This window comes from Plectropomus leopardus, chromosome 21, assembly GCF_026936395.1.
Source record: "Plectropomus leopardus strain MGB_pleo_1.0 chromosome 21, ASM2693639v1, whole genome shotgun sequence".
Lineage (NCBI taxonomy): Eukaryota > Metazoa > Chordata > Actinopteri > Perciformes > Serranidae > Plectropomus > Plectropomus leopardus.
Genome location: NC_142196.1, coordinates 8,725,584 through 8,751,194, shown reverse-complemented (window position 1 = coordinate 8,751,194; position 25,611 = coordinate 8,725,584). Strand labels below are relative to the sequence as shown.

General features: G+C 39.1%; 1 protein-coding gene and 1 long non-coding RNA gene across 5 annotated transcripts in view; both read right to left on the bottom strand.

The window, feature by feature from the left end:
• LOC121960482 (uncharacterized) overlaps window positions 1-943 on the bottom strand; it is a 111,586-nt gene extending 110,643 nt beyond the window's left edge. For both annotated transcript variants that reach the window (XM_088071803.1, XM_088071802.1), the window contains exons 1-2: window positions 821-943; window positions 376-477 (exon numbers count right to left, since the gene is read on the bottom strand). In XM_088071803.1, the coding sequence (XP_087927929.1) occupies window positions 376-477; window positions 821-927 (209 nt within the window). In that variant the 5' untranslated portion in view covers window positions 928-943. The remainder of the gene's footprint in view (window positions 1-375; window positions 478-820) is intronic.
• A 610-nt stretch (window positions 944-1,553) lies between these two features.
• The window catches only part of LOC148186012 (uncharacterized), a 28,689-nt gene continuing 4,631 nt past the window's right edge, over window positions 1,554-25,611 (bottom strand). The window contains exons 3-4 of one of the 3 annotated variants that reach the window (XR_015775415.1): window positions 6,571-11,032; window positions 1,554-5,244 (exon numbers count right to left, since the gene is read on the bottom strand). This is a non-coding gene — a long non-coding RNA (uncharacterized LOC148186012). Of the gene's footprint in view, window positions 11,033-25,611 lie in introns of all 3 variants that reach the window. The other 2 variants (XR_015775414.1, XR_015775413.1) reach the window with 2 other exon arrangements.

Here is a 25,611-nt window from a genome sequence, read left to right as displayed (position 1 = left end):
TTACATTACAACACTGGCTGCATTTAACTCTTACAGAGAAAAACAGGATATGATATTAGAAATGACAATGTACAAAAGTTTTAGGGCCACATTGAAGAAAAGAGCAGTCAGGGACATAAAAATATAAAAGTCAAAATTATGACTTTTCTGATAAAATTAACTTTTTTCCTCGTAAAACTATGGCTTTATTTTCGTAACACTACGAGTTTATTATCATATTACTTTTTTTCCTCAAAGTATTACAACTTTTTTCTCACAATATTACAACTAAATTTTCGAAATTACCACATAATTCTGTATTCTCCTAATGTAACTTTTTCCCCCTTTAACAGGGGCCTTTTCCTCCGCTGTAAAAATGTGACAGAAACGTTTCACCTGGTAGCCAGCTGGTATCTTGAAACCATCTTCAAAGTTCTTCGTTTAGCTGCCTTCCTCAGCTGCTCACCTTTCTTCACAGGAGTCTGTATGAGTGAAGCTCTGCAAAGTGAGGACATATTTACCTTAGCTAACCAACGTTAGCAGTTAGCCACACACAGGAAGTAAATTCCAAAATATCAAATTCAACGCGACAAAAATAAGAAATATACAGTAATGTAGGCCTCAGCATGGCCACTCGTGTTTTCCTCCACCTGCACTTCACATGGTTTCAAGGCTAACAGAGCAGCCTACCACACAGCTGACCACAAAAGCACACACGTCGAAAGCCGCCATGTTTAGTGCTCTAAGGTAAGAGTTTCTGAATACCAATTAAAAAATGAATGGTCAGAACTTTCTTTTAAGAATAAAACGAGATCACAGAAACAGCTCAGTAATTACTTACATGCTCACAGAGAAAAGCGCTGTGTTTTTTCGTGTTTCGGTACATAGAAAGATGCAGCTGGAGGAGTTTCTTCTCTTCTCAGGCAACTCCGGCACCGATGACGTCATCACGTGCTTGACGTTCCAGAGCAGACAGCAGGCCATTTTTGGTCACAGGTGAAAGTATATGTCATCAACCATGGCACTATTATAATTAGCTGTGCAGTGATTGGAGGTAACAAGGTACATTTATTCAAGTACTATATTTACTTCGCTTTACTTCACCTCAGTATTTCTTTATTTATGCTCCATTTTTCAGAGAGAAATATTGTACTTGTTGCTCCACTATATTTATTTGACAGCTACAGAAAAGCTTTTTTAATTAAGTTTAAAGTTTCATATATTTTTACACATAAACAGGCACATACTTCAGTACTTTTGATGAATTAAAACGTTAAATGGAGGCCTTTTCATGTAACCACTGTGTAATGACTTTTTTTTCTTTGTAGTATATATATTTTTTTTAGAAGTCTGAGTACTTCTTCCAACATTGCATGTAAAATAACCATGTTAGTAAGTCAGCATACACAATACAGGGCCCAGGAACAAATAAACCTGTATGTAATGTGGTCATTATTGATGTTCTTTTTATCATGTCAAAGTAACTGCTGTTAAAAAAAAATAATAATAATCTGTGAAGTAAATTATTATTATTTATTCATTTTACAGATGACAGATGTCAATATGATGTTGGACTCTTACATTAGACACACATTAAATTTTGGGAGGAATGAATAAATTAATGAAATATCTAATTTTCCATTGTGTGGACGTTAACATTAAAACATTTTGCAAACTATCCTATATAGAGAATTAGGAAGAGGGAGAAGCTTCAGAATGCAACAGGACCTCAGTGAAGTTCCAAATATGGAATCAGAGAGTACCAAACTCTTGAGTCCAAATACAATCTGACTTCTGACCGATAACTGACCTCGAAATTGGTGACCTGTCCTCGCTCCGAATAAGGCAATGTATTCTCAATCCTAAAACTTCTCCCATATGGTTATCTAGCTCTTCTTCACAAGGCAGTCAAAGTGCATTCCTGGGTACAGTCCAATCTCAACAGAAACCAGCTGCATCCTGTTGTGATGAAACCCCATCGTGAATCTTCTGTGAACTCTGGAGCAACAGAATATCCATTTAATATAACATCCAAATAAAAACACAAAACCACCTCACAACAAATGTTTTTATTCTATTCTATTCTACAACCAGCTGATATAGGCATGAGGCATTTGGAAGACGTTGGACTTTGGTAACTTAACAACAGAATTAAAAAAAAAAAAAAAAATGTAAAACATTCAATCTGTCGTCAGTATTCTATGTGAAATTGACATAGAATGACAGACGTCAGAACCTAATTTCAAACAAATATAATGTCTAACGATGTTGGTGGTCAGGTGGGGTATTTATTACAGTCTAAATGCAACAGAAAACCCTGGGATGACAATCGAAATCATAGTGTGCCAATCAAACAACCCTAATTCAACCACAGAGCTCAAATGAAAAGCAATATAACTGCACAAGAATCTAGCTGTTCTGAAAAGCAAAATAGCAAGCATTACTCTAAAGCATCCAAAAAAAAACCCCACATAAGCACATGTGGTGGTTGAGCTTAGTTCTTTGGTGCATACACAGATAAAGTATTTCATATTTACACACAGAGCCACGGAGCAAGAGGTTAGGGACAAAGTAAGTGCTATTCAGTGCTCCACTTTGAACATGACAGCTTAGTAGAAGAGGCTGGCTGTGAGGACCAATGCAGGTCATTAGCCCGCCGAAATACCTTCAGCTTAATTTATTTCTGAAGTGATTATGACTGCACGATAGGCTAATTAGGAGCTCTGCTTAACATTTTACAGAGACTGTTTGTAAAGCATTAACTTCCACTGATTAAATACGGAATCCTTGATGAGTGCTCGCCTGTGTGTTTGACAGAAGACCTTGCCTTAGCTGCATGCAAATTCAAACTCTGCATTTAGGTGTTTTGTAGAATGATGAGCAGTCAAGTGTGTATGTCTCAATTACTGTGAAAAGATCTTCCCATTTCGGAGCACTGCTGAGTGTGTGCGTACAGACAATTGCGCGTGCTTTAAAAAAAAAAGCCTGTCATGTCAAAAACTGAAATCTTCCATCTGACAGTGCCAAAAAGGATTTTTTTTTTTTTTGGACGTCATGTTATTTTTTTAGTCTCATATTTTGTCTCTAACCTTTTCTGCTTAACCTATCTGCTTACGCTGATTTGATTTTGTCCATTCTGCCTTCCCCCCTCATCCTCCATTGTTTCCCTCCATCCTCCTACTGTCCTTCACTTATCTGTTCTTTAAAAGTCATCTCAGGTTAGCTGGAATGTCACATCGCTCAAGTTTGCCCTCTGGGGCAGCTCCTGTTATTTTAAGGGGTCATGTACATTTATCCAAGCAATGAATAAAGAAGCACCCACAGGCTGGAATAAGAGGCTTGAGCAGCACCACAGCGCAAAAGGATGAAAAAAACAACATTTGCTTTGGAGAAGTGGGTTTCAACAAGGAGCCTTTTTAAAGGTCATGGGTCAAAGATCGCAACCACCTGTCATTAGCTGACTTTTGGCCTGGCTCCCTGGCTTGGACTCTTAGCCATCCACCCAGGAGACCATAAATAGGGACTGATGGAGATTTTTCATTGAGAGAAAATCTGTTGGAGTGCTTTCAGTAACAGCAGGTATTCTGCAAAATCCACTCTCAAGGCCCAGACACACCAAACCGACATCAAAGAAGTAGCGGTGACGACAGCTGACTGTTGCATCGCCTCACATCACCTGTGTCTTGGCCAAAAAGTTGCACATGAACAAACTGCAAAGACTATAACCAGTCAACCAGCACATACCTTCTGTGCCTTGGTGAGAGGAAATGACTCTCCATAGCTGCAGGCTGTGGTAATCTGTATTTGTCATTCAAAAAGGAAAACCAGAAGACAGACAGGATGGGTTGAGACGTTTGTTAGACAGTTAGCAGATAAACAAAACAATCTGATGTTGAAAGGACAAAAAAAAATGATTGTGCTCCAGAAAATAATAGCACAAACCATCAGGGTGTTTCTGTTAAAGAGCTAAGCTTCTATATAACAAGTTTGTTTTGATCTCGCTTCATCTTGACTTTGGCCCTCTATTTACTCTCCTTACATTGGTTTCTCTTCTCTGACTGCCAGTCAGAGTAATTTCATTCACCAACTGGTCTCCTACGCCAATTTAACATACTGAATTGGCCAAAAAAAGCAAACAACGTCTGTTGAGGGCCAGTTATGTAGGACACACTGCAAAGACTAGATCAACAGACGCTCATCCAACACTGACCGACTGCCGACCGTCAGCTTGGTGTGTCAGGGCCTTTAGTGTATGAGCAGGAATAGATCCACCAGGAAACCTTCAAAAGCAAACTTTTTTTTTTAAGATTATTTTTAGGGTATTTTTCCTTTATTGAAATTATAGTATAGTTATGAGACACAGGAAATGAGGAAGAGAGAGGGAGGATGACATGCAGCAAAGGGCCAGACTCAAACCGCTGCAGAAGCCTCAGCCGTCAGGGGCGCACATTCTACCAGGTGAGCCTGAGGTCGCCCCCATCACGGCAAACTTAAACTCCACTCCAATTCACACTAATGAAATCCTTTTAGAGTCAGCAACTCCTTAAGGTGATGTGACACCAATCCAATCGTGAGAGAAACTCAGTTTTGAATCCATGCTTGCATGTGCTTGTTCCTATCACCATTTCAACCTGGTCAAAGTATTTTGACAGAAAACAATTGCATCAAGTCGCATACTATCCAGTATGTAAACATTTTTAATTAACTCAGATGTATTCTCATGCACACACAGAAAAAAGCAAGTGAAAGAAAGTGTAGCTTTTTTTTGACCATTAGCGGCTGCCTGGAATGCTTGCAGTGGGTGTAGTGCTCATTAAGCAGTGATATAAAGCACAATCTCATAATGACTAAAGATCTGTTGTCTGGTAAGCACTAACAAAACGATTGATTCGTAAGCAGAGGAAAAGAGGAGGCCAAGAGGAAAGGGAGAAAATTATAATGAGAGCGTGAGAGAAGGAGGGAGGGAGAGGCATTTAGTTGGCAGACAGTTTCCTGATTCAGCCAGGCTGGAGAGCAGGGGTAGCTGTCTTCCTCCATGTACCTCATCTATCACTGCCTATTTCTAGGAGACTCACCCGTTTCCCCCACCACACACACAGATGGAAGGGAGTGAGAATTCAATCTTTCCTTGCCTCACAGTCATCTGCAGAAATGCATTCGTTCACCCTTCGCGGCAGGGCCCCAAAACCTGCCAATAATCGTCCACCAGGGCGGGAAAGAATCACTGCAGGTAGCCGAGCTTTCCTCATGTGATCTATTTCCAATCTGTAAAGTCCCACAGGTAGATTAGGGACAAGTGGAAACAGGCTTTAAGAAGTGATGGTGGTCTTCAAATACAGGGATGCTGTGGCACTTGTGGAAAACACACATACAGCATAGCATTCAGGAGCTCAGACATATTTCACACAAGAGAAATTCAAGAGAAAATAGTTATTAGCATTTTCATAGTTTGCCTCTCAACATATTATTTTACTAAACACAATTATTTAAAAATAAACAGAATGAGGGGAAAAAATCCCTGTTGCATAAAAATTGACGTGTTTTATATCTCGTATAGTCTTAATATATCAACAATAAGTGATTTCTGGCCACATCGGGGAAGTTTTAACAAACTCTGATCAAAACTGTGACATTGTTATTGCCCTAAATTTTGGCAAGCTTGTCAGCAAACAATTGCCTTTTTTACTCAACCAACAGACATCAATATGTTTCTGTCGAGTTGCTGGTATAAAAAGCCACTAGACGTTTCATCGTGACCTGTTCAGTAAAATTGTTTCGACTTTTCCTATTTCTAGTGGTTCAGTAATTGGTCCGAAATACGGCAATTAAGACGCCGAACTTCACAAGAAATTATTGCCATATAAAGTTGATATAGTGTTAGCAGAAAATTGCCCGTATACAGACCCGCTCACAAAAGTGGTTGAGGCCCCGTAAAGGTCAGAAGAATTCACAGTGCATGTTCTTGCTTTCTCTCTCACCTAGTTAAGATCAGTTAATACATCGGGTCATGGCCACTCACAGCTTTTCTTTCTTTTTTGTTTTGCAACTGTTGTATAAAACAAAAAAAAAAGATTCTTATTATGAAACAGGTACATCTGACTAAATGTGATTAGCGTATGTTGTTGCGCTATATTATGAATTATATTTACCTGTAAAATCAATCAATCACATATTTTCCTGTGAGACTTTTATTTTGACAGGGATAACACTATTTTGATATCATTTTACTGAGTGTTCTTAAAAATAATCATTATGAGAGGTAACATAATTTTATGCAAGGTTGCAAGATTTTTTTTTTGGTGTAGCAGAAAGTGCAATCATGGTTTTATTTCGCAGGAGTTGTATTTGCTGCACTCTTGCAAGCTGTACTTCCTCTAGCATCTGACTTTCTCCTGGGAAGGCACGGGGAGCATTATACACAAAGGTAACCCTGTAAAATGTTCTCTTTATAACTGCAGAACTGCAGCAGCTAATGACCACTCGCAACAATAAAATGCTCAAGGCCATCCCAGGGAATGCTGTCTCGTTCTTTACACAATACAGTGCAGAGTTAGATTCACTACATAATGAAACAATAAATATGAAGTTTACCTTTGTTTTGAAGGTCCATTGTGTAGGAATTGGTGGCATCGAGCACTGAGGTTGTAGAATTGAAACTTATGTGTGCCAAGCATGTAGGAGAACTACGGTGGCTAACAAAAAAAAAAGAAAAACATGAATGGCCCTTTTCAGAGTCTGATGTTTTAGTTTCCCCTTTTTTCCCCTTTATGGACAGCCATGCATCTGGATACATCTGGAAGACAGGGAGCAAAATTAGCAGTCATTTGGGGTTTTTCTGACCACCTACAGAATGTCAGGCCTAATTTTTTGGCATCTCCTTTAACTTGAGAAGAAAATATCAGGATCTATAGCTGCAAAAACAGTGTTTGTCTGCTGCAACAAGCAACAGTGGGTTTTTATAGCTTATTTACTAGGAAAAAATGGTAAAGCTGTGCTGAGGGAAACTGCAGTTCTCTGTGGCTTCATTACTATGAGTACAAACATGTCCTTCATTAAGATCAAAACTTTGATTATAGCCACTTTTATATAATATGGGTAGACATATTAGTATTAACCTTAGTGTTAATGGACTCCATCTCAGCCAAGATTTGGATGATGAATAGGTGTTAATAGGATTGCCTTCATTGGTGTTAAAAAAAACCTGTGCGATCATAGTGCAATGGGACCTAATATGTCACTCATATTAACTCACAAGTGTCCAGAGCTGTTTAATACCTTGTACCATGCCACCATGTCATACCATAAAAAGTTTGGATTGATATGGCACTGAAAAAAATCATATTAAGAAATATTTTGATGACAATAGAGTATTTACATCAAGTTTCCCTTTAATATATCCGTTTGTTTTTCCATTTGTGCATTTATGTTTACACAGGTTTCTAATGTTGGTGCAATCTGTCATATCGACATCTGCTGCACGTCAAAAATGTTGGCTGAGCTGTTCAAAAGGGAAATCAATATTAACGTGTAGCCTGGCTTTCCCCCTGTGAAACAACACGCTCATCATTACTCTGACAGGCCTTGACTCCTTCCTCGCCGAACATCTCTCGACGAAAAGACGACCTTTTCACCGGGACTATCTGAGTCAGGTCAGAACAAGGGGGACCATGATCACAACCACAATCCGAAGCCTTTCAGACAAAACCGTTTCCCTCTGGTGAATGCCAACACAAGTTTGCTGAAATCCAGACTCTCCTCTTTCCTCCCCGTCTCTCGCCGCTCTTTATTCATTTGCATAATCCCTGTGACACTCTGATTAATAACTCCAGTGTGATTTGCATATCTATGCCTGAAATTGAGGACAGACATTCACACAGTAAATACAGTCCAGCGAGAAACAAACTGGCGAATGTGGTATTGGTGGGACGAGGGATCTCCGGGGAGGGGGATGGAATATTCTTTGGTTAAATCACACACAAGTGACTGCAAAACACACACAGACACACACACAGCCAATGCTTAAAGGCTGCTTTCTAACTCTCCATCTCCAATCCTTTCCTTAAGCCCCTAGCCCCAGCCCAATGCAGAAAGGCTGGGAAAATGGAGACCTTACTACTCCAGCTGTTCCTGCTACAAACAGTAGTTTAAGAAGATACAACCCCCCCCCAAAAATGACCAAGGCAGAACTCTGGTTAAACCGTTCCTTGGACAATGAAGGCAGATTAGGTGTTAAAGGCTTGTATTTGCTTCAACAGTGCCCCCCAGTGGGAGAAAACATGTGCTCCTCATGATTTCTGCCAGATCATTGCACTCTGTAGTTATATCAACAAGTTAAATGTCAATTAAGACACTAGTTATTAGAGCTGTATACAAATAGCTGTGGAAATTGTATTTAATTGCAGACACAAATCAGGATACATAAGATTTAAATGATGTATTCTTGTGTGTCTGAGCATTTTTCTCACTAAATAGTCTGACCAGGTACATTGCAATGTAATGCATTCTCATCAAATTGCATGAAGCCTGTCTGTTAAAATAAAATCTGATCTATTTCTATGAAATATAATTCCGTTTTTATTACATGTTACACGCAGATTTGACCAAGTGTCTGGTTGGTTTCAAGTGTCAAGCCTTAACTTTAATTTTAAGATAACCCTGAATTTCATGCATGTACAATCTTCACATAATAATGATGGTATTAATGGAAAGCCTTAGTTTTCTGAAATCTTAATGTTTTGGAGGACTCTACCTCTCAACAAGAAGTCAGATTTTGGGGGATTTGTCATAACAACATGTAACTTTCTAGACTCAAGCAAATAGTTTTACCTTCAAAAACCCCAAGAGTGACCCCCCCCCCACATTGCCGAGTACACCTCATGCATTTGTGTTGGGTGACTGAGCTACACACACACACCTCCACACGCATACAAATCCTCACTGCCCCTGGGAGACCAAAGGCTGGAGATGACAAGCCTGCAATGAGGTAATGACATTTCCTCCTGCGTAATGTGGCCAAAGGCATCTCTCTCTCTCTCAGACAACGACAAGACGGAGATATCTTGGCCAGCTCCGGTGACAAGCCTCGCTCTAATCGGCAGGTACAGCTTTCACTGCAGCTCAGGACCGAACCACAGAGTAGCAGCTAAATAATTGAACAGGTGCAATATGTTGAGGCAGGGTGGGGGAGGTTCGGTAGTGGGTGAAGGGGGGGAGAAAGGAGGACGAGGTGGGGGAGGGCTAACCCAAAATGTCTGCAGTGTCCTCTGCTTGGGGTAAAAGTCAACAAATGTTGGTTTGGGGGAAATGTCAAAGTACTTGCCTCACATTTTGTGGTCCAGAAACATGCTCCCTTCCACTTCAGTCCCCCAAAAGGCAAAAGCAGCCAGTTGCTGCTCTTTAAAAGAAAATCTCAGATTCCCCACCACATACATTGTCCATTCCAGCTACATTTGGTGAAAACAGATGATTTATAATATTAATGACACTGTTACAATTGTTATAAATTAATCTATCAATGAAATAGCACTTTATAGAAAGTTCAAATTGTACTACTTTACATGAGGTCAAGTAAAATATTCATGATACTGTTGTAAACTCATTTGACAGTGTAAAAACACTTAATGACACCTAAATAAAAAGTTAAAATCCTGTGAAACTATTTATGACATAATTATAGTGGTCTCATGACAGCCAATGTCAAAACCAACCACATATGAGTTTCATGTTATGTCAACACATAAAGCTAAATCGCTTCTGTCAGTTTGACAGTTAGACCTGATGTGTCACGTTAATGACAGGATATGTTGTTCTGGCTAATGTCAAGGTCTCATAACAGAGACTTGTAATGTCAACTTTGCAATAAAACCGACATAATTGAGCAAATGACACTTAAACCTTAAACACGTGGATCAACATCAGTTTTCTTGCGCTGTGTTCAGACGTCTTCCACAAGCATTTAACCCTCTGAAACCTGATATAATTGATTGGATTTTATTTGAAAACATGAGCAAAAAACTAATAATGAGCAACTTCCCAAGAGGTGTCCGGCAAGAAACTTGGAAAGAAATTATTAAAAGGTGATCAAAAAAATTACCAGAAAATTAGCTATAGAGGTGATTATTTGATATGATGAAAAAAACAGGGGAAAATGTCCTGAAAACTTCATTTATATATTGTTTTTGTTTCTTATTTTAATGTTCTTATAACTTTTAACTAATTTCTTGCAAATGTTGTTCGGTTTAGTTTTTAGATAATTTTCTTATAAGGTTTTACTCATTTCTTGCAATTTTTTGGGCCATCTCTTGATAAGTTTCTCATCTCTTCTTTTCCTGTTTTTTGACAGAAAGCAAGCCAATTTTCTTAGAGTTAATGACAGCCATTATGACAGGTTGTGTTGTCCTGGGTATTGTCAAGTCGTCATATGAAAAGACATTCCTAACAATGTCAATTTAGCATCAGAATTGACATAATTAACTGAATGACACTTAGTGACAACTATCATAAGCATTCATAAAGACTCCGTCATGTCTATGACAGGGTTAATGTCACGGTTATGACAATTACATGTCCGTTTTATGCACACCCCTTCCAATAAAGTGCTACCATTTATCATTTCGGTCTTCCTGCTGTTGTGTGTTTGTTTCCAGGTTTGTCATCAAGTGTTCAGGTTGCCATGACAACAAATTGGGATGTCATGCTGACATTTCACCCTTGTCCTTTCTCATTTGAACGAAGACTTCACGGCCATACCTATTCCTGATTTCACGGGAAAGGTTGTCAGTGGTGGGAAGCAAGGGAGAATAGAAAAGTGTGCATGTAGGTATGTGTGTGGCGGGTTGACTGACCTTGGGAGGCTGTCCCTGTGCAGGGTTTAGGGAGAGGGAGGGATGGATTCAGTAAAGCGAGATGCTGTGAAGCAGGTATCCAGTCTCCCGGCCACACATGGCGAGTGCCACAACTGCAGTCAGCTGAAACCGACGTGGCCTCTTTGTGAAGGCGAGGCGCTGCCCTCTGACACAAACAACAACACTCCGGTGTACAGCTACAGGTTCCTCTGTGGACAGGGCATTAGTAAAAAGGCTCAAAAATGAAGGGCCCAGGAAACTTGAAAAAGAATCAACAAAAGCCAGCATCAAGAAAATAACAACAAAGTTTCCAAAGAGAAGCAGCTTAATGTGCAGAATATAATAAAAACCGAACAAAAATGCATTCAGTGATAGTGACTTTTATTGCTCATTTGTTTGCAAATGAGCCACACTGAGAGAGGGAACCTCCTCCAGCTGCAGCTTTGAATATTATAATGTAATACACGTTGAAATGTCAGAACCTCTCAAAGTGAAACATAATGTAGTTCAAAATCAGCTAGTTAATGAATTACTATTGAATTATTGTAAGTTCCAAGGTCTCTGCGCATCAGTCTGCTATCCTTTACATTTTTAACATATGTAAGTAAAGCTTTATTTATATAGCACATTTTTTAAAACACACAGTCACAGAGTGCTTCTCATAAACACATGAAAAATATGAATGAATAAATAAAGTAAAAACAAATTGTCAGATATAGCTCAGCACAATGAGAGTTGGACCAAACTAAAACAAACCAAAAGGGTTTGACTATGAAGATGTTTTTTAGAGGCCACTTAGAGCTGGGATATGCCGTTTTATTTTGGCATTATTGGGAAAAATCCAATAATAAACTTTGAGCATATTTTTTATTAAAGTGCTCTGAGAGAAACCTAGTCTTCTGCACCTCTATTTGTCTCTGTTTTCAGGTTTTAGGAAGCACATCTGATTCCCTTTGTCTCAAAGTCATTGGGTTTACTGAATGTGTTTTTTGGTAAGAAGGTGGTTAATACAAGCTGAATTTTGTTCAGTGACATAAAATATGTCAGTAAATACTCCACATGCAAACTTTGAAGCTTTTATGTGTCTTAAAAAAGCAGGTTGCTAACAAGTGGCTAAATGACACTACAGAACGTCATCATGCCGAACCGCATCAAACAGGGCTTAACAGTCTCGTAAAGGAGGAAATGTCAAGGAAGTGTAGTTTGTTTATAGCCTGACGTTAGCTTTTCAGTTCTGGAGATCGCATTTAGGCTTTAAAAATTCTTGAAATCTGAAGCAATCTCTGCACACCTGAATGTGTGACAGGTGCATTGGAGAAAGGAGCAATCTAAAGACAAAGAGACACTGTCCCGCTTACTGCTAACATATTAATTGAGTGAAAAAAAAATGACATTTCAGTCTAGCAGACCTTCATTAGGTATGCTAGACATAGTTTTTTCTCACTCAATAAATATCTTAGCAGTTAGTGGTACAGTGTGCAGGAGTTTCTCTTCATAAATCCTGAAAGTGGTGTTCATATGTAAAGATTATCAAGATGCTCAACAAAATGTTAAAGCATCATAAACGTTACCACAGTGATTATTTTCTGCAATGATCCAAAATCCAGTGTAAAAATCCCATAGGCTTTTTGACAAGGGAACCAGGGCAACATTTGCCTCTAGGTTGGCCTACAGAAAAACCTCATCCTTGGGGCACTTTATAATAAAAATGGCTCTACTTTTCACAAGATTTAATACCTCAGTAAACATTGTCCTTATGAGTTTATGGTTTCAATCACCCGTTTCATATCTTCTTCAATACAGCACAAAGTTCATTTTATAAATTATGGACTCATTAAAAGTAAAACTGACAATTCAGCATAGTATGCTTTAAAGCACAATGTGAATGACAAGTCGCTACCACAGTGAGCTACCAATCAGGATAGAGGCCAGTACAGGTGTGTGTGCAGAGTGTCCTTGAGTTCTCAGTCAGATCATGGTGGTCAGGTCATGTAGGGGAGAATTTTGACAATTTGTTCAATCATCTGTCTTATATTTTCTCTCTTTCTACCTGAAATTATGCTTGTCTACTAAACTGTTTTCCCAAATATGTTCCAATGGAAATGGAATTGCTGCTTTCTTACATTCACTGAAGCCCTACACCTTTTAACCACAGACAAACTGAGAGGTGTGGCTGGGGTGGATAAACATGTCCTGTCTTATGCTTTCTGGAAATCATATTTCAAGTGGTTTATAATGACAAATAAAAGTTTTTGAGGGAGTAGTTCTACTATTTTTTGGGTTGACGTCAAGAATTGCACATCCAGCATCCGTACATTTTCACTGGGATTCCTTAAAAAATAAATGTCGAAGTCTTCTGTGCCATCTCTCACTCCAAAAAAGTTTCACTGTGCCAATCAGTCAAACGGGGCGTTATGGCAGAATAATGTGTGTTTCCTCTCAAGAATGCCCGTCAAAGGAGGCATTGTGGTGGAAACCTCCTCTGGACCCACAAAGGTGTCACAGTAAGCAGGGGTTGTCAGAGGCTTGTCACTGCTGGGTGGTTTGAAAGCATGAAAAATACCCTCTCTGGGGATCGAAGGAGGACGAGTAGTGAGGAGAGAGGGAGTGTGTCAATGTATGTGTGTGTGTGTGTGTGAAGGCCATAACTCACTTTAGCCTGTTGCATCAACCCTTGTCAATCCTCCAGACAATAGGTCTCCATCCACGCAGCGGGCGGTTTTCACCTTCAGGGGTGACAGCTATATTATTCAGCCTGACAAGCTGTGCCAAGGGGAGATCAAAATCTTTGCCTAATTGGATGCTGACACTTTAGGTTCACTCACACTCTAAGCTATATGGAGACTGATTATATGACTGAATAGGATTATTATGGGGGTGAAGATTCCATCAGAAAGTAATTTTGGCAGACTGAGGGTTCAGATTCAACGTCACTTATATCTGACAGGAAAGCACCTTTGACACAGCTGACAGTAATGTCTTAAAGGCAATATCCACCTTGCCGGATATTTAGCATGGGCTCCTCCTCCATTTTTCTTGGACTGCACGAGGCAGTGTCACAGTTTTGGCAGCCGAAAATGGCACTGACTGATGACCATTCTGCTTTTTAAACATTTAAAAGAGTTAATTACCTGGAAATGATGCAACATCATGAACCTAGACTCCTTTTGAGAGTGGATTTGATATATATATATATATATATATGTATATATATATATATATATATATTTAGCAAAGATTGTTGAGCTTGACAACAATTTGGGATAATAATTGTAAAAGATAATTCTGGATATTTTCAGCCAATTTCCGCTTTATTTTTTACCAATGTTACTATTTCTGCTTGCCAGTGCTGGTGCTGTTGCAACCCAATCTCAAGTGTAAATATTGTAATTTACATTTCTGCAAATAGCAAATAGGTTGCAATTGTATGTTATTATGTAGCTGATTGTTAAAACTTGAAAAGATCATGTTTTGGCTGAAAATACTTGGTTCTGGTGGCACAATTCAAGCAGGAGGTGTGGTGTCTCTGTAAAAAACAACCACTTTTTGGGGCATTACCCATCTGGAAATGCAGTGATGTCTCAGTAAAATAAAAAACCCCTAACGCCACTGCCGTCCGCAGTGGAAAAACAGCAACAGGTCACTTAAAAACAATCATGTTTGTTGGCTTAAAAAGACAAGGTAAAAAAACTATCCAAAAAGGAAGCACACAGTGTCAGTAAAAAACAACCACTTACTGTTCACTATCGGCAGTGGAAACCAGCAACAGGTCACTTAAGAACAACCAGTTTTGGTGGCACTATCCCAGCAGGAAACACAATGACTTCTCAATAAAAAATAATAACTTTCGGTGGCACTATCTTGAAAGGAAGCACAGCGATGTGTCAGTAAAAAACAATTGCTTTTCATACACTATCGGCAGAGGAAATCAGCAACGAGTCACTCAAATACAACCATGTTTGGTGACTAAAAAGCCACTGAAAACGCATCCAGGTCTCTGTAAAAAAACAAACGCTTTTCAGGGCGCTAACCCGGCAGGCAATGCAGTGATGTGTTAGTAAAAAAGGCATTTTCCTACACTATCGGCAGTGGAAATCAACAACAGGTCAATTGAATACAACCATGTTTGGTGGCTAAAAGCCGCTGAGAACATCGCAATGTCTTGATATGAAACAACCAATTTTCATGGCACCATCCTGACAGGAAGCACAGCAATGTCTCAGTAAAAACAACAGCTTTATGTTCACCATCTGCAGTGGATCCACAGTGATGATTCACTTAAATGCAACAACGCTTGGTGCCAAAGCTGCTGAAAAAGCAGCAATGACTGAACAACTGAACAATGGTCTGCAGCTTGTTTAGCATCTCCCTTTGGTGGCATGTTATCCACCATTCCTTTCACCTTCAAATATGACATTCATGAAACATGCAAAAGGAACTAACCAGTTTTTGCAGAAATGCACAATGCCAACATTTCCTTCAGTTGACTATGCTTGCTGTCTAACATACAAGCTGAATTTAAAAGCCATTAAGCACACTTTTCTTTTTATTAGAACCCCACTTCCAAAATCTAGAACATATATCCTTTGCTTGTAGAAGTAAAGTTTATGTGGATATATAAATAATTCTGATCTCAGAGCTGACTTTGTTTGCCAGTGTGGGTGAGGCTGCCGCTGTGTTTGCTGCTTGGGTTTGTATACTTGCACAATACAATATCTCCCACCAGCAAAATCCCATATATACAACTTGTAATTACTACTAGAGGCTGATGTCAACATGTTTTTCCCATTTGACAGTTTTCTGTTTACAGAACAATATGAGTGAACCCAACATCATAGTCCCTGGCAGTCTGGTTAATACAAGTTCAGATAGTGTGTCGTCAGAATTTGGACACAGGTTCCATTACAGTTTGACGTTATTGTGATAAAAGAGTGTGTTTTAATCACTTTTGGGTTCAACTGTTCAGACTTACAGGCCCCTTGAGGATGTATTACAGCTCTAGCAGCTGACTGGAGTTGAGAAGCCCTATTGTGAAGCAAGTGATTACATTTAGAAAACAATTAAGTTTAAGTAAAGTAAAACCCAGGTCGAAAATCACCTTAATTGTTTAGATGTGCCTGTTTGACACAAGCTAAATACTTTCGCTCCAGTTTTGAAGTACACTGTTTACCTCCTGGACTGTACCGACAAATGAAATAAATTTAGGTTAACTAAGAGGCATCTGTTTCTCACTTAGTTAGGGTGTGATGCTCTTCCCTTTCGCAGTCCCACTTTGTGATTTATAATGATGTGTTTTGACTTCAGTTTTATGCCTTTTGCAGCTTTAATTTCAATCAATTATTCGTTATCGCAAACAGCCTCTTTAAAGCTGCTCCCTGAACAGCAACTGAAGCGTTGGCTTTATGTGTGTGTGTGTGTGTGTGTGTGTGTGTGTGTGTCCATATAATATGTTTAAAACTACTCTCAAACAGGCCTTATGCCACAGGTACACTATCACTTTGGAACGGTAAAATTGACTTGTCACAGTATCTCCAAATTAAATGCATTACCAACACAAACAAACACAAACAAAGTGAGACCTAATCGCACATTGCATTTTCTAATGTCATCTTTATGCACTGCAAGCGAGATGATAGGGGAGAGCGGGGTTGGTTGAGACAGGTCCTTTTAGCAAGTTAAAAAGCAACTATGCCTATGTCTTTACCATGCTCGAATTCAGCCACACCCTCTTTACTTTCAATTTTAAAATGAAGACCTTCTGATTACTGCTCACATTTTACAAACTGTTTTGAAATCTACAATGTGTGACTTAATTTTGGCTCTTTTATTATTTTTCATGTGCCATACTGTTTTAGTTATGCTATATACATATACATAATACATATACAAATACAAATATGTTACTTAATTAAATAAGACTTAAGCCTTTACAGTTTTTTAACTCTCAAGTTGTTGTTACTTTTTTTTTTCAAAATGAAACAAACTCAACATAAACCCACAGACTGCCTGTAGCCTATGGTAGCCACACTGAACTGATAAATGCAACTGAAATGAAGACTCTGAATAGTGCACATCTCAGTAATTTCTGAAAATATAACAATTGTATCAATTATTTCTTTTTCTCATAGAACAAGTGACACTGTAAATATAAGGTGTTGACCTTTTAACTGTTTTTGTTTTCAATTTAAATGACATTTATTTCAGCCAAGAACAAATGGACTGCGCTTGTATAGCATTTGTCTGGTCTTTCGAGCTTTTTTTACACAACATGTCACATTAACCCATTCACCCACAAATTCACACACTGCTGGCCGAGGCTACCGTACAAGGTGCCACCTGCTACTCAGTAGTCATTCACTAGCAGTTATACACTGATGGAACAGCCATCGTGAGCATTTCAATACCTTGCCAAAGTATACTTAGACATGTTGACTGGAGGAGCCAGAGATCGAAGCACCAGCTTTCCGATTACTGGCGGATCCGCTCTTACCTCTGAGCCACAGGTACAAGGTGCGCCCATTGACCCTACACACTGTCCCAACCATCCTGATGAGGCCAGATTTTGAGAAAATGCAACCAGTGTACATTTTAAAAAATGGCTCTAATTTTCACAAAATGGCTCTTAAAATCTTGATAAATTATTAGCAGACACCTGTATCTGTTCAGGGATCAAATTATTTTCATTACTGTTCAAGTAGTCTGTGAGTAATGGAGGGTTATTACATGTCGATAAGAAAATTGCCCCAACTGACCACAGTCTCCCTTACCATGTTCAAACGCGTAATTTAATCTTGTTAGTGAGGCTTGTTCATCTTTGGAAACACAGACTGAGAAATACAAGTGCTACCCCAGTTAATAATGCAAACTGTGTTAAATGGTGAATTCTAACTCTGGTGAAAAGAAATGATTCCAAAACCTTGAAAAAGGCTGAAAATAATGTCACAAAGTCAGCAGATCATAGAATTATCCAAGCATAACAAACAAACAAGCAGGCAACATTATATATATATATATATATATATATGTATAAAAGAATAATTATCTTTTACTAAATGACAGAATCTTCCTCCTCAGCTAAGCAAGTGCTTTTCTGATGTGCTACTGTTTTTTTCTTGTCAGTTTTGATAAGAGACCAGCAGAATAGATTATGCTTTTCATGGGTCTCAGGGGTTTGGCTTGGCTCCTGTTAGAATTCATTTAGTCAGATAGCCTCTGTGGATTATCCCTGTTTTCAGAGGCCTGCATTTCTGACAGGTTATTATTGTGTGCCACACTGGGGCCTACTGCAGAGAGCACCACGTAGCGAGCCCCACCACGAATCCACAGCTCTGCACAGCAGTGTCTATGTACACACACACATAAACACTATCAAACACGCCAAACAGGGGGTAAGAAATGCCCGCTTGTCTGATGTGCCAGTAGTTCAGCGGTGGACCTGATAGATCTCCTGCCCCAGCTCTCCATGATCATTACTGCTGTTTCATAGACCCGGGGCCAAGGAGAGGACCTACACCCACGTGTACACGCTGCAAGCAATGAGCAGAATGATTGATAGATAGACCTGAAGCGTGCATTTAACTAATAGGAACCCTGTGTCAATATCAAAAGAGGAGGGAGATGGGGGCGGTGGTTGACATCTCTGTCTTTCACACACACACATACTGTCAGTACCAGAAGTCAGTGAAAGAAAAGCAGTTAAGTGCAGCTAAATATTTTTTCCTTAAAAACAGGAATATATTGTGTGTTTAAGAGATTGTTATGTTGGTCAGTGCTGTGCAGCAAGATATAGCAGCTTGTTACAGCTTTGAAGCCACAACAAGAGCTTACTGTATATGAAACTTGTAATTGCATAAATTCAAGCATAACTTTTCCGATGGAAGTGAAGTTTTCAGTCCAACTAAAAGTTTAATGAACCACAATAATACTGGAGCTATTGTGCAGACTTGTCCGCATTTCAAAAAGACACTACCATATTTTGACATATTTGTGGAAACAGCTTCTAGCTTCAACCCTCTGGGTGAGCATTTCCCCTCACAGCGGTTAACTGACATTTGAAAGCAGGCGTTGCTAGGAGACGTGCTGTCTACATCTGTGGTGCGCTACTGACGGCAGAACGTCATACTGTCTACGAACATTGATACGAGACGTTTTCCCCCCTTCTTTAACAAGCTGACATAGCGTTCGTTGACTATCAAGGCCCTTTACAACATTCAATATGAGAAAGTCAATTGTACTGTTGAGTTTGCTCTCAGGATGCTGAACACACAGGGTTAACGTTGAATCTATTCAGCCCACTTTGCTAATGTTGGGACCATCAAGTTAGGACTGATTCCCACTTTACATTCATGTTATTTAGTCATCGGCAGTTCCCACAAAGTGCTGTGTTTGTTACGCATCGTAGAATGAGAGGTTTGTTCGTATTGACATTTAAAGGGACAGTTCACCCAAAATTCAAAAACACATAATTTTCATCTAACCTTTGGTGCTAGTCATCAATCTAGATTGTTTCAGTGTAAGTTGCTGAGTGTTGGAGAGATCAGCCGTAGAGATGTCTGCCTTAACTCATATATAATGGAACTAAATGGCACTTTAAAAACTCAACAGTAATGTCTCTTTCCAGAAATCATTACCGTTACTCAGAATATTCAAAAAAACCTTCTTTCTACCGAGCTACAACCACCAACCGACGTCAACGCACAGAAGGAAACGTGCATCTACTGCTAACTCACCTAGCACCTAGAGCATTTTTTTGTTATTTCAAGTGAAGTACTTGGAGCACTGCAGACCGCGTGTTACCTTTATTACAATTTTGACCAAGCAAAAACATAAGTACAAAAATAAAGCCTCATAGCAAAAATTAATTTTCATCTCGATTATATTCTAAGGACACTAAGCAACACAGACTAAAAACATCAGGGCCACTGCCAGTTCATGTGTTCAATTTTAAGATTAATAATAAGATAAAGACATTTGCTATTCATGCTACTATAAAGTTTAAGTACAGCTAATAAAAAACTGGCATGATTGGACCATTTCCTTTCTGCAGTGGCCATGCAAAAGTGGATAACGGGGAAAAAAGAGGCTACCTTAATATACAGTGGGTGCACTGATGCTTGTCTTTCCAAACTGTTCTTAAAAAAGTTATGTCCATGAATAAATAGCCAACAGGCAAACAGGATAATAATAGGAGGTGTGCATTAATGTAACAATCTCTGTTATGTTGTTGTCAGCTTTTCCCAAGTGAATTTTTCCCTTAATTGCTTGGATAATACAGAGATAAAAGGTCAAGTAAAAATCTCTTACTACTTAGAAGTCTTAACTAAAACATAATAATCATCACATAAATACATCCACATTTGAAGTTACTTCTGTTGTACTAATATTTCCCTCGATAATAATGCACATAATAATGTCTGATCAGATATTAGTCGCTGATCTATCTGGTGCTGAGAGACGTTTTTTTTAATGGTGGATGATATCAGACACGCTGGAGCTTAAGGCTTTTATGAAACTGTGCCTCTGAGAGATGGCCGTGTTTGCTTTTCGGCATTGCAAAATAACTTGCAATTACACTCACAGAAGCAGACAAGGGAGGGCTTGCAATTCAGACTCAAACATGACTCCACTTGACCTCTCATGAGACAAAATGATTGGGGCTTTGACAAAGACCTGACCTGGCTGTCTGACAGTTGACTGACAGACAGACTTTGCAGGAGAGTATGCTTTATCTCCCGCAAAAAGACGGGCTCAAGAACAACAGGAGACGGATCATCGCTTCCCGCGCAACTGGTCCTCCCCACAGAGTGTCTTGCTTTGCCTGGCTTTAGCTCCTAATTAATAAAACAGCATGGAATCAGGATTTACGTGAGAGCTCAATGGGAGTGTGTACACGCGAGGCCTTTCAATCTGCCCTGGTAGTATTACTAAATGACCCGACTCCCATTAAGGAGCATTAGAGGAGAATTTCCGGAGCTGCACACAGCTAATATTCGCCGCTAATTAGTGAGTGTTGGCCGACTGTCTATCAAAACCGTGACAATAGAGCAGAATTACAAGGAGCTGCCATGGGAATGAAAGGATATCTAGATAGGATTAATGTAAACAAGTGAGAAATTGTTGATGATGAGGTTCCTGGCTGCTGAGGGACCCACTCCCTGACAGCGTAGTGCAAAGAATTAAGCAGTTAGATACTACATTGTCCCATTGCAAATTGTGTCACTGAGTAAACATCCAGGAACCAAGGTGCCTGTTGAATGTTGAAATGAGTCCAGAAAGACAACCAGAGAGGCTCACTCGGCAAGGTCACTGTTTCTGAACTTTCCTGGTAATTATTCTTGATACAAGGATTAATATCTAATTCAAGGCGTAGGGCTGGGTGGCTCTTTTGTTATTAACTTTGCTACAGTGGGGGAAACCTTTCAGGATTATTTCAATTCAGTGATTACTTTTGGCCTAGCAGCTGATTGCAAACTGTGCTGGTAGGTTTACTCACCGCATTGATTTCCTTGCCAATATTAAGGGTAGAGCTCCCAAGACATATCACCCTGCTCTCTCTGCTATACTCTCTGTAAATCTTATTAGAGATGGAGGCTGATGGAAGCCCCTTCCCTGCACGATACTGAGAGAGAGCGCAAGGTTAAAAGAAGAGACAAGTTCGACTGAGGTTGAAAAGCTGCGGTCTTCAACTTGCTTCTGCCAAAACATGCAGTAATGCCTGCAAGCTCACTGACTCTAAACAAGTTCAATGAGTTTTTTCAGGTAATTTAACTGAGAATTTCAAAAGGAGATTGTGAAAATATGATTTAAACTGTAAATTATTAATTAATATTTGGTACTGTTCACCATATCTCAGTGTGCATTATCCAAATAATGAACACTGAAGTCTACTATAATCCAAATATCACAAAATATTACTATCAACACCTATTTTCTTGTTAATAATCATATTTTTATTACTTTACCCTTTTCCTGTTTTGCATTTATTGAGATATTACATATGAAAATCAAGCAACTAAAATATTGTGTTGGCCATGAATAAAACATCTATAACTATTCATTAAGTTAATGGCATATAGATTATAATTGTACAGAATGTTTAAATATTTTATTTATATGGAATAAAGTACAAAAAACTTAAATAAATAGTTTGGTAATAAATAATTTCCCAACCCAATTTAAACCAAATATGATCCTAATTATAATTTAACCCATTCTTTAATCTTGCCCTTCCTGTTCTTAGTTCTTAGACAAAGAGTTGCAGTTAGAGACCTAAATATTATTCTAAGAACTTGGTGGAGAGCAGAAAAAAAAGCTCAAAAAGAGGGAATATTGGACTTACATTTATCTAGTGGCCAGAAACATGACTACAAATGAGTGCTTAGGTTGTGTAAGCAGGCAACTGTTTGCTGATAGGAACTTAATGAGCTGTTGCTTAGCTTGTTTTTATGTTTTTCTGCCCCCTAGTGGTCAAAAGCTGATTCATGCAACTGTATATCAAGTTCCAGTTGCTGTAGCGTAATAGCACCTCTTTTTTTTATATAATTATAAGCTCTAGCTTGTACTTTAACTACAAACAAGCCAAGGACAGGATGCAAAATGTGATATAGTTCACACACAATTGCTGAGTCAGGTCCCTGTTGGGTGTTAGCTAATGATACCAGTTCATGGTAGACGGATTGCCAGGCAGTGTCTCACTGCAGAAGCGAAGGCCAGCCTGGCCATATTGCAAGCACAACAGTGTCGCCATAGCACTGTTTGGCATGCTGCTCGGCCTCTGCGCGTTAGTCACATAGAGTCACCCGGGGAATACTTTCTACCTCTACTGATCACCGGCCTGCACCTCCTGGCCCTGAGAAATCAACAGCCAGGATTTATAGATTTACCTTAGATTGGCTGTCCCGCATTTGTACCCCCATAAATACTTTTACAGCTTTGCTAATGCCACTGTTGGGAATAAACAAGGTTACGGCGGACAAGATGAGGCTGAGATTTAGTTGGCAACTCGGACAGCACAGGGCAGAGCAATGAGAAAGGAGGTGTAATGTCAGAAAAGGGAGGAAGGAACTCGCATTGGGGATGAGCACTTTATAGCAAAGCAGGGTGTACTTTTACATACCGATACAGGCTTTACAAGCCTCTGCAATAACCGACAAACATCTTGTGCTCTCACCATTTCACTGCATAACTTGTGAAGAGAGTTATCTCCTCTGAAAAAAAAAAAGCCAACCCATTAAGAGCTCAAGTGTCACAACTGGATTATTTCTTTCTGTCAGTCTGTATGTGCCAAATAAATCCAATCCATAAGGCTCCTAATGTAAACAAGTTCAATATGAAATTAAGATGAATAAATAAACCTCCTGGCTTTAATAAAAGTGATGACCTTGGTTGTAAATTCTTATCAAAGACATTATAGATTAATTATTCAAGCACATTACTTCACTTCAGTTTTAAATGCTACTCATTCGGACAACTTCATGAAACTTGCAAGGTTTAAAAGCATAAAATATGCATGGTCAAGCCATCAGTCGCTTCATAATGAATAAGCATACCTTGGAATTGACACATTTGCTCTCGGAAAGACTTGTAAGACTGACGACCATACATCCACTCTGGAGTTGACTAAGCACTGTGTGTCTTCCTGCTATTTGCTGCTTCAAAGTCAGCAAAAGCTCACAGTTCAGTTGGTCCGGGCAGGAAAAGAACTCAATGTGGGACATTAATTGTTTATACTGGTCCCAGTTCAAATGGAGGTCAACTAGAAGGACAAAGTGATTGTTTCAGAAAAAGCTCATGTTGTAGCCATGATATAAATTTGTCTTGACAAAACTTGATGAATTGCAGAAATAACCACATAAAGACAACACCGGTAAATGTCTCAGCAGGCCACCGACGCAGCTGCAAAGCATCATGGTACATTTATGATCTAATATTACAAGTGAGGAATATAAAAGCAAGTCTTGGGAAATGTTAAGGTCTGTTGTTGATTCTGTATCGGTCACCTCAAATGAACTGTGTTTGTAAACCGCCTCTCCCAGGATAAGTATTCATCATTTAAAGGTGAATATACACAGTGGCTCTTATTTATTGACGCCTACGTGTTGTTGCCAGGCCCACAGGGTCAAGAGGATTTAAAGCATTTCAATAAAATGCACTTTGATTAGTTCTTAGCTCACAGAGTACATCTGACATAATCTGTCGACCTGAGGGCTGTATTTTTACTCTCACATGGTGTGACTGTGCTGACTGCAGTTCAGTCATTGAAATAGCAGTATGTAAGATTTAGGGGTGATTTAGTGGCATCTAGTGATGAGGATTGCAGATTGCAACCAGCTGAAACTTCTTTCAGGGAGAATTTTGTCAGTGTTCAATGTTCAGGAGGTTTTTAGCAGGAGCTAAATTATTCATAGAGGTGTTTTCCTCTCAAAAACAAGCTGGTAAAAACACTGAAACAAGCAGTCTTACATTACAAATCAGTGTTTCTCTGATGCTGTTCACTTTGTCGCAGATGGGGCGTTAGTACAGCACTAAGTAATGTGTGCTCACCTTTTTTCTCTGATAACTTAGGATCCAGATATTTTAAGGTTTTTACCGGGAGCCAAATTATCCATAGAAGTCTCTTCCTATCCAAAACAAACAGACCAGGTGATTTCACTTGATTAAAACGATGAATAAAGCAGTTTTATGTTAAAATGTAGTGTTTTTCTGATGCTGCTTGTCGCAAACAAGTTTGTCTATTCTGGGCTACTGTAGAAACATGGCAGTGCAATATGGCAGACTCCGTGGATGATGAAGACCCGCTCCCTTTGTAGATATAAACGGCACATTTTAAAGTTGCCACAACACAACAATTTGTATTTTCAGGTGATTATTCACTATAGAATACATTTATGTTATCTTACATTTCTACCAATATAGCCCTCTGAAGCCTACAAAGTGGACCTTTAAATGATGAGACCTTGTTGATTAAGTCTTCTTTTCAATTCTAAGAAATATTTTCTAGCTCAAATCATCCATGCCAAACCAAAAAAAAAAAAGGTAACTCTTATAGGAAGCAGAAACAATCATCTAAATTGCCTGGAATGCTTAAACCCAAACTGTGAATCCTCACTGCAGGTTGGCAGTGTTCATTTATTTACTGTACACACCAGTGGGGTTACACGAAGAGAGCAGCGATGGCTGTCGGGGAAGAGGCAGATGGCAAATTGAGGGTTATTACATCCTGTGCTTAAAAAAGGAAGATGCGGAGAAAAGATGACATATCCGCCATCAAACAAAGAGATAAGATGGAAAGCTTAAAGCTATAGGAATTTGTTACTTTGTGTTCATGCTGTAGGTGGTAGTTTTGTCTGTGCCTTACCATCAGCTCAAAGAAATACCTTCAGCAACTGCTCATCATGTGCATCCCCTGCTGTTCTTTTACTTTGTGTTTTTTTTTTTTTATTGTTTTTGCAGATTTTATAACAAGGCAGCAAGGAGGTGTAAGTTTCACTCGACTGATGCAAAGTAAAAACCAAGTTGGGAAGTTGCACAGATATCTTTGGGAGTCACTGCCAAAATATAGTCGAGAGTGGAAACAGCAAGGTATTTTTAAGTAAATTTGTCAGTGCAAGACAAGAGCTTATGTATACTATGCAGGAATTGTCAGTTATTTTTTGGTAAACATATTACCGGCTAAAGTGAAAGTGAAAACCAAACTAAGATTCACTCCGCCTGGCATTTCACCTTGCTATATTTCCTTTTTTTTCAGCACTGGGTCTACAATTTTCATAGCTTCCTCTTGAGTGCATGC